The sequence below is a fragment of the Botrytis deweyae genome (genome assembly GCF_014898535.1).
Source record: "Botrytis deweyae strain B1 chromosome Unknown BDEW_013, whole genome shotgun sequence".
NCBI classification, from domain to species: Eukaryota; Fungi; Ascomycota; class Leotiomycetes; order Helotiales; family Sclerotiniaceae; genus Botrytis; species Botrytis deweyae.
In genome coordinates this window covers 252,837-270,632 of record NW_024066220.1, presented here as the reverse complement: position 1 = coordinate 270,632, position 17,796 = coordinate 252,837, and the positions used below count along the sequence as shown (strand labels likewise).

The following is a 17,796-nucleotide window of genomic DNA, read 5'->3' as shown; positions in this document are numbered from 1 at the left end:
GTAAGCTTATCATCTAGATTGAGTGTAACCTCTCTTGAATCCTCTCATGCGATCAATGCAAGCCCTAATTATCATAATCTATACACAACAGTTGGTATCGTATGCTAGGTCTGATTCGTCTGATTCGATCAAGCTATACGATACGATATATAATGATATGTATCCGGGTGGAGGTTGTGAGGAGATGATCCACGACCATGGCGCTAAGGCGGCACAAGGGTTTGAAAGTTCCTGACGAACTGAGATAATTGAGTGGATCAGCTCAATCGGCACTCGATAAACAATCGAGACAATCTCAACAGTCTACAAGGAAATTAACAAGGCTGACCATTCAGAATCCTTGAAAACGAGCCATCGAGAACATCTTTAGTTTACCCCTGAGATCGAAATTTAAGATTACGGTCACTTCTGTAGGTTAGAAGGAAGCTCAAGGAAGGAAAGGATAAAAATAAAATGTGTCACGAGCCAGTTGGAAACAATAGATTAGTCCTTTCCTGTCCCGATCATGTGTGCGTATAAATAAAGACGTACGGAGTAATGTGCATGGCGGACCTATTCTGAGATGCTCAGGTGTATATATATCCATTTACCCCAATGAGCCGATCAGCGTAAATCGATCAATGATATGCATAAATGATATAAACTGGCATGAACGGCATGAACGGCATGAACGGCATTAACGGGTAGGTACCATTGAGATCCTACATAAGATGAGGGTCTTCAGCTGGTAAAAAGAGGGCCGAGTTGTACTGAGTACAGGTACGGAGTAAAAACGTTTATGGATGACGAATTCGTGGAACACGATTTGATAACTTTAATCCTAATCGCCTCAATCACCAGCAATCTGTAAATCTGTCAATCTTGTCAATCAATCCTCCGCTTGAATATTCAGGGGTAAACGAATATTCCGATTCAGCCGACCCAGGATTGGACCTCGTGATCCATATCACGTGATTAATGCACTAATAGTACTCTTTGATGACCGTAGCCACGAGCTTACCTTACAAGCTACTACGGAAACCTAGATCAAATGCAAAGTCTCAAAAATATTCTACTCGTAATTCTGCCATAACTTTTTTTTGTGTAGGAATTTTAATTTTGAAAGCTTCACCAGTCAAACACCCCTCACCATCAGCATTCACAATGCCTTCGGTATACAACAAGGAAAAGCCTTGGGATACAGATGATATTGATAAGTGGAAGGTAAATTCTCCAAGACTTCTAAAGTTTTTCAATTCCATAAGTTCGGCGCAATACTAATCAATACCTCCCAGATTGAAGCATTCACACCTGCCGACAATGCAGGCGGTACCTTCACAGAAGAGTCCTCCTTCGCCACACTCTTCCCCAAATATCGCGAAGTATATCTTAAGACAGTCTGGCCACTTATAATGAAATCACTCGAGAAATATGGTATTGCTGCGACACTTGATTTGCGCGAAGGTTCTATGACGGTCAAGACCACCCGAAAGACATACGATCCAGCTGCTATTCTCAACGCACGAGATCTTATTAAGTTACTTGCACGAAGTGTGCCTGCGCCACAAGCGATCAAGATTCTTGAAGATGGTGTTGCATGCGATGTTATCAAGATCCGTAACCTGGTTCGAAATAAGGAACGATTCGTGAAGAGAAGACAGAGAATCTTAGGTCCAAATGGAAGCACCTTGAAAGCGTTGGAACTCCTTACAGAATGCTATCTACTAGTTCAAGGAAATACCGTATCAGCAATGGGTCCTTACAAAGGTCTAAAAGAGATTCGACGAATCATCGAAGATTGCATGGCCAACATTCATCCTATCTATCACATCAAGGAATTAATGATCAAGCGAGAGTTGGCAAAGGACCCAGAATTAGCGGGCGAGAGTTGGGATAGATTTCTGCCACAATTCAAGAAGAGGAATTTGAACAAGAGAAGAGTGCCTAGAAACGTTACCGACAAGAGCAAGAAGGTTTACACCCCATTCCCACCAGCACAAGAGAAGAGCAAGGTTGATCTACAAATTGAGAGTGGAGAGTACTTCTTGGGCAAGCAAGCAAAGGAGAGGAAAGCTCAAGAGGAAAGAATAGAGAAGCAGAGGGAGGAGAAAGAGGAGAAGATGAAGAAGAGGGCCGAAGAATTCGAGGCACCAGCCGAAGATGGAGAGAAGAAAGAGAAGAAGAGAAAGAGAGATAAGGACAGTGGGGAGAAGAAGGAAAAGAAGAAATCGAAAAAGAAGAAGAGCAGTGATGCTGATGGGGATATCGATATGGCCGAAGACTAAAACTAATTTATCATGTGTATCAAGGATGGTATATCGAGGCGCAATCGGGCGTTCGTGGGAAAAAGATACCTAATACAGTTTTGTATGTGGTAGATAGTATGATCTGTCTAAATTTTGTAGACTCGTACCAATTCAAGTATTTTCTACAAGCTCATTTCTGTGGGAATTCCCTTTGCAACTGCAGCCTCGTCCCCGATGGCCGGACGGACAATGGAGAAACTTGACACAGGAATTCCGCATGCAATACAGAAATATGGACGTGTACAAACCGATTGGCAAAATAGGAAGATGGATCCGCTGACAAAGATCACACTTCTCCAAGTTCAGCAGATCCCCCGAAGACTTACTAAACAACCTTAATACTTTAATACTTTATAACCACCACGCAACCTTTCAATTCATATCTCCAAGCACACATGTAAGGATAATTGGTTATCTTTTATCTACGTCCCTGTAGATTCATCTCTGACCTGCATATATGCGGAGAAGACGGTAGTTGCTAGTCCTCTTTTTTATTCCGACCATACAATGAGCAGCGATACTCTTCATGTTACGAATTTATTTATGATATCCAGTGATAATCGGGAATTCGCAACAAGTCGGGAAGGTGGTTGAATGGTGGCTATCGTGCATGTTTCTAGAATGAGAAACTTGTGGTCTGGCGAGTGCTTGGCATTCCACTCACGAGCATTGCTCTATACCAACTCTTGGAATCCTTGTACATATTTGAAGAAGAACAAAAATCTTGGCGGACAACGGCCGTCCCCGATTTATGCTATCAGTAGTTTGGTATATGCGCGTCGAGATCGTTCCGTATCTTTGATGTGTTATTCGTGGGTGGTGTTGAAGATCTCTGAGGGTGGGTGGAAAATGGGTGGGATGGGAAGGCAAATTTAAGTGGTACCTGCCTCTTTCATAACCACCATCACGGAGGGGAAAAACGATGTGGATAGCTTCACATGTAGGACGTCACAACCCACATTGATGCCACTCTTAGTATGTGGACGATATAATCCATTGTCTGAAGTATAAAGAGTTATGTATTTCCATCCAAGCTTTTGATCAACCAGCAATCCTTTCCAACAGCAGATCAATCCCCACGGCTTTTTTCTCCATCTTTCTTGGCGTTCCAACTTCATCATGAAGGTTCAAACTAGTGCAGCTCTTCTCATTTCCTCTTGGGTCCCAGCTACCTACGCTTGGGGTACCTTGGGGCATTACACTGTTGGATACGTTGCCACTAACTTCGGTGAGTAATGATCTTTACCATGATATCAGACGGATCTCTAATATCACGCTTCCGCAGTCTCTACCGCCACAAAGACCTATTTCCAAGACATTTTGGGTGATACCAGCACAGATTATTTGGCCTCTGTTGCTACCTGGGTTAGTCTTCCGATATAAATATGAAAGTGAACATGCATTTTTCTAAACCCTCTACAGGCTGATTCATACCGATACACCACTGCTGGAACTTTCTCGGCACCTTTCCATTACATTGATGCTCAAGATAGCCCACCTACTTGTGAGTAAAGAGATTTTCATAACGAGTTCCTCAAGTTTATGATAAGGGGAAACTTTTCTGCTCAACTCAGTTACCTTGTCGAGTAAAACGATGCTGATGCAACACTTTTTCAGCTTGTGGCGTTTCATACTCCAGAGATTGTGGGTCTGCAGGATGTGTCATTAGTGCCATCAACAACTACGTGAGTCTGTCGTAGATCAATGTCATTTACAAGTGATGCTAATCCACAATAGACAACCATCTTACAAAAGGGCACTGCAAGTGCTGCCAATTTGGACATTGCTGCCAAGGTAAGCACCAATCCTTCTTTCAGAAACCATTACTAATATTCCCTAGATGATCATTCACGTATGTTCTGATTTCCTCTCCCAATTCTGGATTCCATCATGTCTCCATTCTCCCTATTCTACATGTCATTTTCAAGGCACATGGACATCTCGCACAAAAAAGATGCTCCGTACCATTTTTGTCCCCACGTGGGCGAACCGTCAATATATCCATAACCACCCCTTGCTCATACATCCTAGTTTCTCGGCGACATCCACCAACCTCTCCACGATGAAAACCTCGATGTAGGTGGTAACACCATCTCCGTTACCTACGCCGGCAAAAAAACCAACCTTCATTCAATTTGGGACACTGCTATTCCCGAACAATACACTGGCGGTTACGCACTTTCTGATGCCAAGACATGGGCAGCAACTCTTACCACCGCCATTAAAACCGGAACATATTCTTCCTTGAAAGCAGGCTGGACTAAAAATATCGATATCGATGACCCAGTTACTTCCTCAATGGTTTGGGCATCTGATACAAATGCCTATGTTTGCAGTACTGTTTTGGTAGATGGAGTTTCCGCGGTCGAGTCAGGTGATTTGAGCACCAATGGATATTACACAGCCGCGATCCCAGTCGTTAAGTTGCAGATTGCCAAGGCAGGATACAGGTTAGTAGCAGTTCCTCACTTTCTTTATTTCTATCGAGGAATTGGTATTTGGAGACTATGATGGCTAATTATTGATGAAAACAGACTTGCAGCTTGGTTGGACTTGATTGCTACTGGTACCACTAACCTCTAAATGAAACGAGAGTTGGGAGTACGGAAAAAAAGAGGGAAGAAGGCAGGGGAGAGGAAGTGTATATAAGAGCTCGTTTCAAAATGTCAATATTCATACCTAGGTAACTTTTATGCACAATACAGACACTATTAACAAATACATCTCAATATTTTCGACAGAACAATAACGTAAGATCATTCAAGGTGGAATTACAATTCAGAGTGTGTAAGGAATCTAGTCAATATAACAAACCATGAGCCAAATAGTGTACTCTTGTACCAATTTTGCTAGCGAGGTTCTGTAAGATTGCCTAGTCAAATGTTCGCCCATGTCTATTTAATAAATGAATATACAACGCTCACCTTAGCGAGAACGAATGAGAAACCGTTATTACCTACCTATGCATAGTAGAATTTTGCATTTATATACAAGCTTAAATAAATCATGTTATGAAATCACCTCAACTAATCTCTCATCCGGTGTATACACGATATAGGATCCTGATATGAAATTAGTCTATTCTCAAAATAACTATATCGTAAAACATAAAGATAATCGTAGAACCACACTGATATATACACACACAAACACACAAACACATACATACACATGATTTGAATGCAAGCTAAAAAGATATCAAACCAACCTCATCCATAGACCCACCCTACTTCAGAAAATTTCCCAAATTACATATATATTCCCTCAAGCACGAATCAGGAAATGCGTCTCCCTATCTCATTCAATTAGGTGGTATATCAACGGCTCAACTTCAACTCGAAGTATACTAATACTCGTTCTGTAGATAGATAGTCAATTAATGTGATTTTATTCATACTATCATATAGCATAGTGATAAGCATATCCTCTACAGTTCGAGCCTAGCTGTTTTCTTGTGCATAAACTATACAAAGATGAACGTATAGGTGAGATGGATCGAGATATTTGGGGTTTATTTGCGGTGATGCCATGGAGATGGAATGAACGGATTAAATTGGAAAGTTCTTCCATTCCCGCAGATTGCGTAGTGTATGGATTGAATAATCATTGTATAATAGGTAGTTATGATAAGAATCTGCAATGTCGAGATTTCTATCACCCATATAGAAGGGAGTGAGGGAGATAGGTACGAAATTGTCACAACGAGAAATCAATGAAATAAAGTACTAGGTAGGTATAAACGTCGGAAAAATATCTCCATTCATCCCTTTACTACATAACCAAACCATCTTCTCCAGTCTCATTCCATGTCTTCCACTCCACCACCAAATTCCGCACCAAATCAGCATGCCGTTTCTTCTTCCTTCCAATCTTCTCTCATCTACTAATTCCAATTCCAATCCATATATCACCAGCGTCAATCCCTCTACCATCCAATCATCACCATATCTCAACATTAGATATAAATATTATATGAATAATAATTTCCAAGTCCAGCCACCCGCCCACCAAGTAAGGCTCGCCAAGCCCACTCGCTTTTCCAAACCCCTGGTCCAATCTTCACAAGAAAGAGATAGGACAGAGATTGTTCCTGTAAAAAGTTCGTTCCAAAAAAGACTAAAGTCCGCGCCAAAAGAATCGTGTATGAACATCAATCACATATACGCATCATAAAAATTTAAAAAAGGTAATCAAGTAAAAACACTTGAATCCATCACTCCGTCTCCCTCCAATCCGTGATACGAATAAGCATAAAATAGGGGTATAAATACGACAGAAAAAAATGGCAAGGAAACTGGTTCCGATAGACTTCAAAGATGACATGTCTAGGATATGGAGTATTCGGGAACTCCTGCACCATAGGTGATATATTCGGTTTGAAGAAATAATTCGAAGCAAAAGGGAATGTTGCGTTGAGCAAAAATAATATAAGAATGTATGTGTTGGACAGAAAAAGAAGTCATGATAAAGGCGAAGCCGAAGAAAACATTACGTGGTCCAGACGTATTAGAAGATAGTATTTGAAAAGATATCCAGGAGATGGGAAATTATATGATGATAATGAGGATATAGTATCATCAAATGACAGCGATCAGATTAAGCAGCCGATGGCAAGGAGGAGGACGAGGCCAAATATCGAATTTGATAATTCAGTTGATGTAGCTACCGATTTCTTGGTACTTGACGCTGTTGCAGAAGCGGTTTCGGCGGCACTTGCGATTGGACTCATTGCTCCAGTGCTAGTGCCAGTGCTGGAAACAGTTTGGGCAAGGGAAACACTCGATGCGCCAACAGTAGAATTTCCAGCTTGAAGAAACACGTGAGCTTCGTCGGTTGGATAGGCGGAAGCAACAATAGAGGTCGTTGTGTGGCTGAAAAGTGAGGAAGTTGGGCTCGCTTTGGTAGAAATCGACAAGGATAAGATTGCGGAAGAGGAAGACGAAAAGGAGGAGGATGAGGAGGAGGAGGAGGAAGAGGAGGAAGAGGAGGAGGAAGACGAAGAAGGAGAAGATGTAGATGAGGATGTAGATGTAGAAGAGATAGAACTGCTAGTTGATGGAGGTGGAGTTGACGAAGTAGTTGGAGTAGAAGATGATGAGCTGGGAGTTGGAGTTGGGGTTGGTGAAGGAGTTGGCGAAGCACTACTTGAAGCAGCTTTAGATGATGAGGAAGCCGAAGATCCAGAACCGCCAAGCTCAAACACCACAACATCGGCAGTTAGACCTGAAGGGACAGTGACAACACAAAAGTTGGCACCTCCAGCCCCTGCAGCTTGATCGGCGCTGGTAACTCCTCCGATTCCATCAACTGATGGATCAATTGAACAAGGAAGCCCATTACATCCAGACCCAGAACATTCAATTTTGATACCAAAAGTAGGCATGGTATCCGAAAGGGAGGAGGATGTCCAAATTGGATTCCAACCAATTTTAAGGTAGGTATCACCGTTAGCGACAGTGTTAGCTCCGGCAACATATGGAGCCCAATTTCCAATAGGTTTTGAGCCATCACCCCAAATACAAGCATCAGCAGTCGAGACTCCTGGAGCATTGATATAGTAGCTATAGACTGTTAGGACAACAAAATCACAGTATGATATTCAATACTTACTGGGCTGCGGTTTCACACCAGTAGCTTGTACCTGGAACCGCCAATTGAGAGGACCCATCCACTGATGTTGGAATTAACATAGCCTCGTTTCCAGGTAGAACCGTTTGACAGAATGAAACGCTTCCACCACAGCTATTTACAACTCCAACTGTACCAGTCCCTGACACACAATAAGGTTGGTTGGAGAATGGTTTGCTGACTTTGCCGTTTGAGTCGCAGTATAGTCCTCCATCCTGCGAAACGATTAATATTTCATTTAGGCCCAAAATTATCCCAACATACCATAGATAATGGATAAGTGTATGAAGTGGCTTTTGGATTCCATTGCGCCATCACTTGACCAGGAGGGCAAGCATATGGACAATATGAGCCTGGAGTACAAGCTTGATCTGGACTCATTGCCCATCCCGCATTTTTAGAATCGGGTGTAACAGCAACCAATCCAGCATCCGTTGGAAATGCGCAAGTATCACGCTTTTGTAACAAGTTCTTAGAATCTTCTGCTCGTGATGATGCATGAAGTCTATTATGAGAGTGTCGTTTTTGTAAGATATCGAGATGGGATAGCCCATGGCCCAGCTTGGCTTCGCAAGGTAATAATAAGATTGCTGCGGCAGCAATTGCGATTGGTACATTGAGGAACTTCATTGTGAAAGTGGTGAAGTCTGCGATCAACCAGATGCAGCTCGTATTGCAAGATCTTTGATGCGCTTCTTGTTCTGCGTGTATCCTTCCTTCCTCTCGTATGTGTTTGCGAAAACTTGGCGTATTATGTTTTCCCCCTCAGACTAATGATACCCACGAAGTCAATAAAGTCAATAACGAGTCGGATTCAAAATGAGTGAGTTGCTTTCTATAGCAAATTTAATGAGCGTAATGGCGACGAGCAACCAAAAAAGAGTGAACTTTGAACACACTTGATATTGAAGAGAAGGACGAGGATAAAAGATGTAGGGGAGTGAAGGTGGGCGGGTGGATAAACGGTTCAGTTGGAGGTATCTGCGCTTGCAGGTCACCAATTCCATATAGGAATGGTTTAGGAACGCCCACCAAAAAGGTCAAGGCATTTCCCCATTTCCTCTTTCCTATCTTTCTCATCACACGTTAGTTCACATTGAGTCTTTAACAGGCTTTGCACAGGCGGCATAGGAAATTGGATGATAGATAGAAACCATGAATTTAACCTCAATTAGGCTTTTATCTTCCGTTCAATTCCAAGATTGATTGGACATGTGAAAAGCCATAATGTTGTGTTCCTGACGCTAATGTTGAACGGGAATTAAAATGAAGAGATCGACCAATGATAAGACCCATGTAATTGAGATAGTTTAAATTAAATGAACCAAATGAGGTTTAGAGCTGGTTGAAAGACATGCTTCTGATCCTTGTGTTTTTTTCTTGGCCGTTGGCGGGAAATATCATCAATTGAATGATAAAATTTGACATCCGTAATAGACCACGACGAAAGTCGGATCAATCAAACCAGTACTAAGAACACTTCTCGTTAAAAGATTTGCATCCCCTCTTCTCGTAAATTGTTACATCTCGAACTCTGAAGATCAATTCCCCCCTTTTCTTCTCCAATTCAATAGTTACAGACCCAGACTGCTAGCATTCGTTTGTTTGGAGATAAGAAGGAAGGTATTGACGTAATTATTTATCTTTACAACGCCAGGTATGCGTAGACTTGAGTATATGTATGGAAGCATTCTCCCGACTGTTTATTTTGGAAACCAGCTGGAATGCGGATACATATCCATATGTATTAAGCCAACTCTTCGGCGAATCTCATTGAATATCGGATAAGTTCAAAGGGGGCACAGCACAAGACCGGTACCTGGGTATGGATTGAAAAGAAAAGGTACCGGGGATCAAGCGATTGCGGAGGTGAACCCTTCTTGCAACTATGCCGAAAGGAGATCACAAAAGGAGATCACGACACTTTGAACAATTTCGGCATTCGTTCGTGATACTCTCATCTCCATGCTCCTAAATTGTAAGTGTCAAACTTTAGATACGTATATTGAGACAGGGACTTGTTTGAATGTGGCCAAGTTCAGAGTACTACTCAGATCCTCCTGATAACATGCTTACTACTGATGGATGCATCGTGCAAATCCATTTGAAGGCTGAGGGTGCTTTTTCCCCCTGTTGTGTGCCACTGGCGGTAACAAAAGATTTTTTATTCATATCGCACGTTGCGCTCATGGCCTTCATCGTAACTGTCGTGTTGCAGCCCAAATAATCCTGCTGTGGAACCAATCTTTATACAAATGGTCAATTCGGCAATGTCATGGAACTTGCTTACAAAGAGCATGGCTGCAGTCACGTGGGTTGCCTCAAAGTGAATCATCAGCCTCGTCCAAGGCTACTTAGCCTTGGGCTAGAACCCCACCACAGCTTGAAGCTACAGCACCCGTACATTACCTTCAATAATCACGGCCATCGAGACATACCCAGTCTTTCATTACGCAACAAATTGGCGCCTCGAAAATGTCGGCACAGCAAATACCCAACCTTCTCTCATTGCGAGGTGGATCTCGGTCTCGTGGCAGAGGTAGAGGGCAAGGCTTGCGCGATCCTTTGAATCCTCATTCGGAGATCTCTTCAAATCGTAAAGATAATGCCATTCAAGGTACCGACACAGATGCAGCTGTATCTCGTCTTAGTGCAGTCAATCTTGGCTATCTAGAGGACCAGTTTGCTCATTATTTCGTCAAAGGAAGTGGAACACGAAGGCTGCCAATCATAAATAGAGGTTCGTTAGCCTTCGTTGCTGCGAGTGCAGTCCACTGACCTACTCGGAACCAGCTAATCTGTGACTTTGATTAGGTACATATTCTCGTACTACTGCTTTAGACCTCCTCATCGAATCCTTCTTATCACAACCTGATAATTCTACTTCACAGCAAAAACAAATAATATCTTTGGGCGCGGGAACAGATACTCGCTATTTTCGTCTTCGGGCGAAGAACCTGCACAGTAATGTCGTTTACCATGAATTTGATTTCCCTTCTGTATGCGTTGCGAAGAATCGTTTAGTACAACAAAATCATGCAGAACTCATCGGAAATGAGAAGTTCTTTGAAATCGGACAAAAGGATGGCGAGCTCGCAGAATTCACGGCGGCTAGTGGGCCACAAGAAAATACAGAATGGGGATTCAGCCGCACTATTGAGTCTCGTTCAGAAGTTGGATACGTATGCCATCCTTTGGACCTCCGGAAACTACCCGGCACAATTGGTCTCGATTCATTTCATGGTATCAAGAGTAACATTGCCACACTGATAATATCCGAATGTTGCCTATGTTATCTTGAGGTGAACACGGCACAAAGTATCATAAAATGGTTCACAGACAAGATTCCAAGTATTGGGATTGTTCTTTACGAGCCAGTGGGAGTACAAGATGCTTTTGGACAAATGATGGTAGAAAATCTAGCATCAAGAGGAATCACTATGCCTACGGTGCAGAAGTATAAGACGCTTAATGATCAGAAGGATAGGCTAGTAGATCTTGGGTTTGGTAACACGAAGGGTGGCATCAATGCCGTGAGCATAGAAGATTTCTGGGAACATTGGGTCGCACGCAAAGAAAGAGAAAGAGTGGACAGGCTTGAGGGTCTAGATGAAGTTGAGGAATGGCTTCTACTGGCAAGACATTATTCTGTTGTCTGGGGATGGACAGATGATTTAGGGTTTGAGGGTCTAAAGGCCCTAAGGCCTTGATATATAAATGATAATAGCCCATGAATATCTACAGCTGCACCGCTTCGGGCCAAACTTTCCATTTCATTGCTCTTAGACTTTGTAAGCTCAACGCGAATCCCGTGCTCCCTCAATGGCTGACGATATTAAGATTCATGTAATCCTCTTCACAAAACTCATTATTTTAGCCCAACAGTCGAAAGAACTACTGTTATATTCCCCCACTTCCCCCCTTCATCTTCCTCAGAAACATGATGAAACAAATACAATGCCACCCAATGCTTCATACGTTATGGCAGTTCGTCCGCTCTGAGAGCCCATGAATTTGCATGAATTTTGAGATATGCTTAATTAGCCGAGTCTCTCATAAGGTCTAAGACTCAAGGAGGTTGCGATTGATTGTCTCAAGATTAGATGGTCAATTCGCAATTTCGCATGGAGGGCGTGTAGCGTTTGCGATCAATTCAATGCCATGACAATCCAACCACAGAGGTCCATGTTGAAAAAGGGGCAAATCCAAGTCCAAGTTATCAACCACTAGTATCTATGTAGTGTCTCACAATACAATGGCATACTGAAAGCGGTGTTAACATCGTCGACCAGATTTCCGGATAAACCGGAACTTGACGTGGAGAATGCTTGTACTGGGGTACTGATTACATCATTAACCTCCATGAAGATTCATTGAAGTATCTAGTACCCATCTTTCGATATTCATTAGAAAACAATGAATTTGAAATAACGCTTATATTCTCTAAGAGTCCAAACACTCTTAGCTTCGAATCGTCTATAAAATGCCAAAACTAATGGTGTTTCGAATTTGTTTGAACATCACAAACATGTCAACTGATGAATCGGAATAACTCCGGAAACAAGCCACATCCGCTCGTACCGATGCGCTAATACAGGATACGGAATCAAGTAAAACCACATGCATTTCTCATCCTCCTTCAGAACAACAAAACTTCATATCATTCGAGCGTAAAAATATTCTTTTGAACTTCTTTGTATTCAATGATACCCAGACAGTAACTTCAAGTTCATGGAAGATGGCGGTTCTGGGCTACGAGCCCCACGCTACCCAGCGGAAGATACGAGTCCAACAACCGATCGAGAGCTGAGAGGATTTTTTTGTTATGGATTGGCAGCTGAGGTATTCGCTGTTTGTGCTGTCGGTACGTTATATTCTCGAATTCAAAAACGCCAAAGTTGACATAGTACACAGGTTCATTTCTACCCGTTACATTAGAACAACTTGCTCGTGAACAAGGCGTTCTTTTTACAGACAAAATCACACCTTGCACGGCGAAAAATGCAACCGCTATTGCAAATGCTACTGTCAATGCATTGATGTCAAGAACTGAAGGCTCAGATACACATCAATGTATCATCAACGTGTTTGGTACTGAGTTGACCACAGCAAGCTTTGCAATGTACACATTTTCTATTTCTGTGTTTATGCAGGCTCTCGCCCTTGTCTCTGTCAGCTCGGTTGCTGATCATGGTATGTTTGTTAGTAATCTTATTACCTATCTTAATTCTGACAGTTCCCAGGTACTTGGCGTAAGAAGCTTCTAGCAGGATTTGGCTTCACGGGATCTGTGTCTGCTATGCTTTTTCTTCTGGTAGTTCCACAGATTTTTGTAGTGGGGTCCCTGCTGACTGTCATTTGTGTTGTGTGTCTTGGATGCTCTTTTGTCATTCTTAACTCTTACTTGCCATTATTGGTTCTGAATCATCCACTTGCTCAGAGCAATGAAGCTCATTCAAATGGCTCCTCATCTGTACCTCTTCGGCCAATGTCTCCCGGACACAGTAACCGAAAGCCGAGAGAGAGCTTCCGCCAAAGAACCGACAAGGAAGTCAATGTAGGATCCAAGGCCGATTCTTCAGATCTTCAACTTTCCACACAGATATCATCTAAAGGAGTAGGGATTGGTTACATGGCTGCAGTTTCCGTGCAAGTAGTCTGCATTCTCATTTTATATTTCATGAACAAAATGGGGGTTTCGTCAACACTTCCTTTGCGAACAGTATTATTCTTCGTTGGGTCTTGGTGGCTTACATTTACAATTCCATCAATTATGTGGCTCCGAGATAGACCTGGACCACCATTACCAACAGCCTTGTATGAGGGACGAGCTTTCGTACGTACTTGTATGTCATACACAATCTTCGCTTGGAAATCGTTATGGAAAACAGTCAAGGTCGCCGTTAAACTTCGACAAGTTTTAATTTTTCTTGTCGCCTGGTTCCTCCTTTCAGATGCTGTGGCCACTATTTCAGCAACTGCTATCTTGTTCGCTAGAACTGAGCTACAGATGGGAACTGTAGCTGTCGCTGTGCTCTCTATAGTGGCCACAAGTTCTGGGATAGTCGGCGCCACGGTTTGGCCTATCATATCAAAACGATTCAGTTTGAGAACAAACCATATAATCGTCTGTTGTCTCTTACTTCTGGAATTGGTTCCATTGTATGGACTTCTCGGTTTTATACCATTTGTACAGGCTTGGGGAGTAGGAGGTTTGCAACAGTGGTATGAAATTTACCCTCTAGGTATCATTCACGGAATGGTGATGGGTGGTCTATCTTCATACTGTCGATCCTTTTATGGTCTATTAATACCGCCCGGTAGTGAAGCTGCATTCTATGCATTATTCGCAATCACAGATAAAGGAAGCTCGGCAGTAGGACCGGCTATTGTTGGTAAAATTGTAGATGCAACGGGACAAATTCGACCGGCATTTGGATTTTTAGCAGTTTTGATTGCATTACCTATTCCACTCATTTGGATGGTAGATGTGGAGAAAGGACAAGAGGATGCTATTCGGATGGCGGGATTGATGAAGTCTACTGATGATGGCCATGAAGATTTCGATTCTATTGAAGGATCATCTGATGGTCATGAAGCGGAAGGGCTTATGCGAGATCATGATTAAGCGGCATATATATACCATAGTTACGAATGAAATGACATGACTTCTCAGTTTGCAATAAATAACCTTTTGGTAACAACTGTCGGCGGACCCCAAATATATCTCCCTTTTACCCCGAGACATCGCTGACTCAGCAACGTCCAAATCCCTGCTGAATGTCAGCACCTTGCATTAGCTTACCCGTAGATATACCGAGGTATAATAAACATTTGAACAAAACCCTAAAAATAGATTTCTGTTAATACCAAAAAAAATCTGTAATTTGTATAATATATCTATAGAAACCTTAGAGAAATATTTTTTTAAAAAGAATTAATTTAGTATATAATCTAAAAAAAAAATTAAAAAAAGAAAAAGAAAAGAGATTTTACTATCAATTAAAACTTGAGAAGTCGATGAGTATACTAGGTAATTAGTTTTCAGTTATATTATACATTCAAATCTAAACTCATACAATAATCTTTTAATTATTAAATTATTAAATTTATCAAATTCTTAAATATTAGACTTTATAACTAATATAATCCTTAATTAATATTTATAATATCAAAATAAATATTCAATTCAGTATACAATTTTAAAGAACTTAATGAGATAAAAAGATAAAAGATATTATTATAAATAATATGAATTGAAAAACTATTAAAATAGTTCTTCTATTCAACAAGGCTTTATTATATAAGGTATATTGCACGGACCACTTTCGGAGCTCATTTGTCACACTCTAGGGGATAAATATAAGGCTAGATCAGCATTTCTCTTCGCGAACTTTCACTTCACTTGCTTTGCCTTCAAGTGGTTATACTACTAAGCCAACACCGCCGCAATCCGGAAATGTGATTAGCCCCATGATTGAAGCATCATGTATTGAGATACCGCGGATCGAAATTCTGCCTATGAAGCAAAGGTCACAGATTCAGAATCTGGAAGAAGATTGGACGGGTACCAGTAGTACGATTATGAGGAGGAAATTGCAAAATCGGTTGAATCAAAGGGCTTCTCGTTTGTAACCCTAGTCTTTTTATGATCCAACTCATCGTTTGTATTAATCTCAATATTAGGACAACGTAGAAAAGCCGACTCGAAAAAATTCAAAGCAATAACGAAAGTCGTAGAATCACAAGGTCCCGTAATCCTTGATCCTACTACACCCCCTGCAAAAGAATGTATGTGTATCAATCACATAGACGTCAAACGTATTGTCGCTTCCAGATCATTCAATTCCTATATCACCGATACTTCTATCTCAGCAGACTCCTACTTACTCACTCTTCTTCATTTCAATATCATCCGTGCTTTATCTATTAATGTGGAAATCCTCAAACTACCTATTGATCGTATGGATGATGATATTCTTTCTCCATTCAACACATCATCATCGACACAGTATCCGCAGGGTATACCAGATTTATCAAATCTTCCACTGGCGCTAAAACCTACAAACCTACAAATCGAAATAGAACATCATCCTGAGATTGATGTTTTCCCATTTCCAAGATGTAGAGATCTCATTCTTTCGGCGCTCTCAAGAGGTGATGAATGGGATGATATAGAGTTTTGTAGGGATATTATGTATGGGTTAGAGGGTGGAGGAGGAAGAACGGGATTCATTGTTTGGGGTGATCCGTGGATACCAGGAAGCTGGGAGGTAGAAGAAACCTTTGCGAGGAAGTGGAAGTGGTTGTTAGAGGGGTGTGAGGAGTTGTTAATGAGCACTAATAAATGGAGGAGTGGAAGAGGTGAGAAGAGACTAGTTTTTGAGGAACTGATTTGATGGTTTTGTTGATTGGAGGGTTGGGAATATCGCATAAAGCACGGACTTATGGAGATGGAGAAGATGATGAAGGGAGAAAGAAGTGAACTTGAACAGATATCCAATATCTCAAGCTCAGATTAAATTTCGAAAGCGGTAGGTGGCCTACCTGAGCAATGTTGTGTTTGGATATAGCTAATCTTACTGACGCTTCTAGATACATCGATCTAAAAAAAAATTAAAAAATTCTAGCTACACGAAGTTGTAGCTCTGATGGTGGGCGAAACGACAGAACATAGACAGATGAGGAAACCTCAAAATGGCTGCGTTCTATGGACTTTCAAAGTACGAGTGCACTTCTTGAACTCTTCCCATAGTACTTTGAGATCACAATTGTCAGGCAAAAGGGCAATACCGATCCCATATTCTTCAAAGCAACATGGCCAACTCTCACAAGGCAAGAAGTCATAAACTTGGAGAATGCATAATACCATACGCTCTTGTTCACGGGATTTTGCCGGATCTCAAGCCTGTAGCCGGTCGATAAGAATCGACCGAGTAGGTGGATAAGAAATCCGACAATTAAAATAGACTATCGGTAAAGAGCTAGCGGCGTATTGTTGAATTCAGATGAAAATCTTGATATTTCAGTTCCCACGAGCGTTCATTACCTGTCGCTATAATCATTCCGCTTAGCTATCAACATAACACAAGGTACCGTAGTCATGAACTCAACCCAGGTTCCAGAACGACTCCACGTCTTGCTGTTGAATGTGCTGTAATCATGCCATACAGAGGACTGCAGTAAGAAGGTAGATCAGGCCGTCAATTAAGATGGAAACTTGAAGGAATATTTTTGCGGAATAAAAAGTGTATGATGGAGCAGTGAGTTTAACATTTTTTGGTTGTTGGCTTTCTTTACCGAATATCTGAATCGGGCCTGGATGAGTTATCGTGGGGGGAATGAAGTAAAAGGCAAATCAGAGTCATCAGGGTGATTAATACTTTTCTCTACCGTAAAGGGACGATTATCGCAATGATAATCTATTGAATTGTTTCGACTAGGCCTGCAATTCCTTCCATGGACCTGTTGTTCATAAGTCATCAGCCATAAAAAGGGTCTTCAATATAGAGATATAATTGTATACATACATGCAGGCGCCCCTGAACTGTGGTATAAGGTCGCTCTACTTTCTAGATAACGTTGGAAAAGCAATTACGCTTTCCAGTGATCACTACTGGGCGTTTTCAAAAGCAGGTCTAAATATGAGCTCTACCTTGAGCAAATCATCCCTTTGCTTCAAGATTTCATGTGGAGGATCTGGAGACAGGTGATATACCGGATAAGAAGGGATTTCAAGCACGAAAATATCTATTCTAGTGACCCAAATCACAATTTCCAAATCCGAATCTGATACGTCTATGTAATTGCCAAACATAGATTCTTTGATTATATTAGCTATTCATCTTGACAGCCGAGAAGATATTTATCAATGTTCAAATGC

General features: G+C 41.6%; 7 protein-coding genes across 8 annotated transcripts; 5 read left to right on the top strand and 2 right to left on the bottom strand.

Moving 5' to 3' along the window:
* Positions 1-1,143: 1,143 nt before the first annotated feature.
* Positions 1,144-2,264, top strand: EAE98_006228 (uncharacterized protein; the record flags this gene model as incomplete). Its single annotated transcript, XM_038953851.1, has 2 exons — positions 1,144-1,203; positions 1,275-2,264. 2 exons carry the CDS (start codon positions 1,144-1,146, stop codon positions 2,262-2,264), a joined length of 1,050 nt encoding a protein of 349 aa, XP_038809641.1.
* A 1,140-nt stretch (positions 2,265-3,404) lies between these two features.
* On the top strand, positions 3,405-4,868 carry EAE98_006227 (uncharacterized protein; the record flags this gene model as incomplete). Of its 2 annotated transcripts, XM_038953849.1 has the most annotated exons (8): positions 3,405-3,513; positions 3,571-3,650; positions 3,708-3,789; positions 3,903-3,970; positions 4,023-4,079; positions 4,126-4,137; positions 4,317-4,735; positions 4,820-4,868. In XM_038953849.1, the coding sequence occupies 8 exons, from the start codon at positions 3,405-3,407 to the stop codon at positions 4,866-4,868; spliced, it is 876 nt and encodes a 291-aa protein (XP_038809639.1). The 2 variants fall into 2 exon arrangements, with proteins under 2 accessions (XP_038809639.1, XP_038809640.1); XM_038953850.1 differs by having other exon boundaries at positions 4,126-4,735.
* A 1,957-nt stretch (positions 4,869-6,825) lies between these two features.
* Positions 6,826-8,543, bottom strand: EAE98_006226 (uncharacterized protein; the record flags this gene model as incomplete). Its single annotated transcript, XM_038953848.1, has 3 exons — positions 6,826-7,846; positions 7,896-8,128; positions 8,178-8,543. The coding sequence occupies 3 exons, from the start codon at positions 8,541-8,543 to the stop codon at positions 6,877-6,879; spliced, it is 1,569 nt and encodes a 522-aa protein (XP_038809638.1). The 3' UTR covers positions 6,826-6,876.
* A 1,845-nt stretch (positions 8,544-10,388) lies between these two features.
* EAE98_006225 (uncharacterized protein) lies at positions 10,389-11,623 on the top strand (the record flags this gene model as incomplete). Its single annotated transcript, XM_038953847.1, has 2 exons — positions 10,389-10,653; positions 10,728-11,623. 2 exons carry the CDS (start codon positions 10,389-10,391, stop codon positions 11,621-11,623), a joined length of 1,161 nt encoding a protein of 386 aa, XP_038809637.1.
* Positions 11,624-12,020: 397 nt separating this feature from the next.
* EAE98_006224 (uncharacterized protein) lies at positions 12,021-12,277 on the bottom strand (the record flags this gene model as incomplete). Its single annotated transcript, XM_038953846.1, has 2 exons — positions 12,021-12,139; positions 12,178-12,277. 2 exons carry the CDS (start codon positions 12,275-12,277, stop codon positions 12,021-12,023), a joined length of 219 nt encoding a protein of 72 aa, XP_038809636.1.
* Positions 12,278-12,644: 367 nt separating this feature from the next.
* On the top strand, positions 12,645-14,541 carry EAE98_006223 (uncharacterized protein; the record flags this gene model as incomplete). The annotated part of the gene is made up of 3 exons (XM_038953845.1): positions 12,645-12,777; positions 12,828-13,106; positions 13,157-14,541. The coding sequence occupies 3 exons, from the start codon at positions 12,645-12,647 to the stop codon at positions 14,539-14,541; spliced, it is 1,797 nt and encodes a 598-aa protein (XP_038809635.1).
* Positions 14,542-15,386: 845 nt separating this feature from the next.
* Positions 15,387-17,796, top strand: EAE98_006222 (uncharacterized protein; the record flags this gene model as incomplete). The annotated part of the gene is made up of 3 exons (XM_038953844.1): positions 15,387-15,540; positions 15,600-16,447; positions 16,509-17,796. 2 exons carry the CDS (start codon positions 15,387-15,389, stop codon positions 16,310-16,312), a joined length of 867 nt encoding a protein of 288 aa, XP_038809634.1. The 3' UTR covers positions 16,313-16,447; positions 16,509-17,796.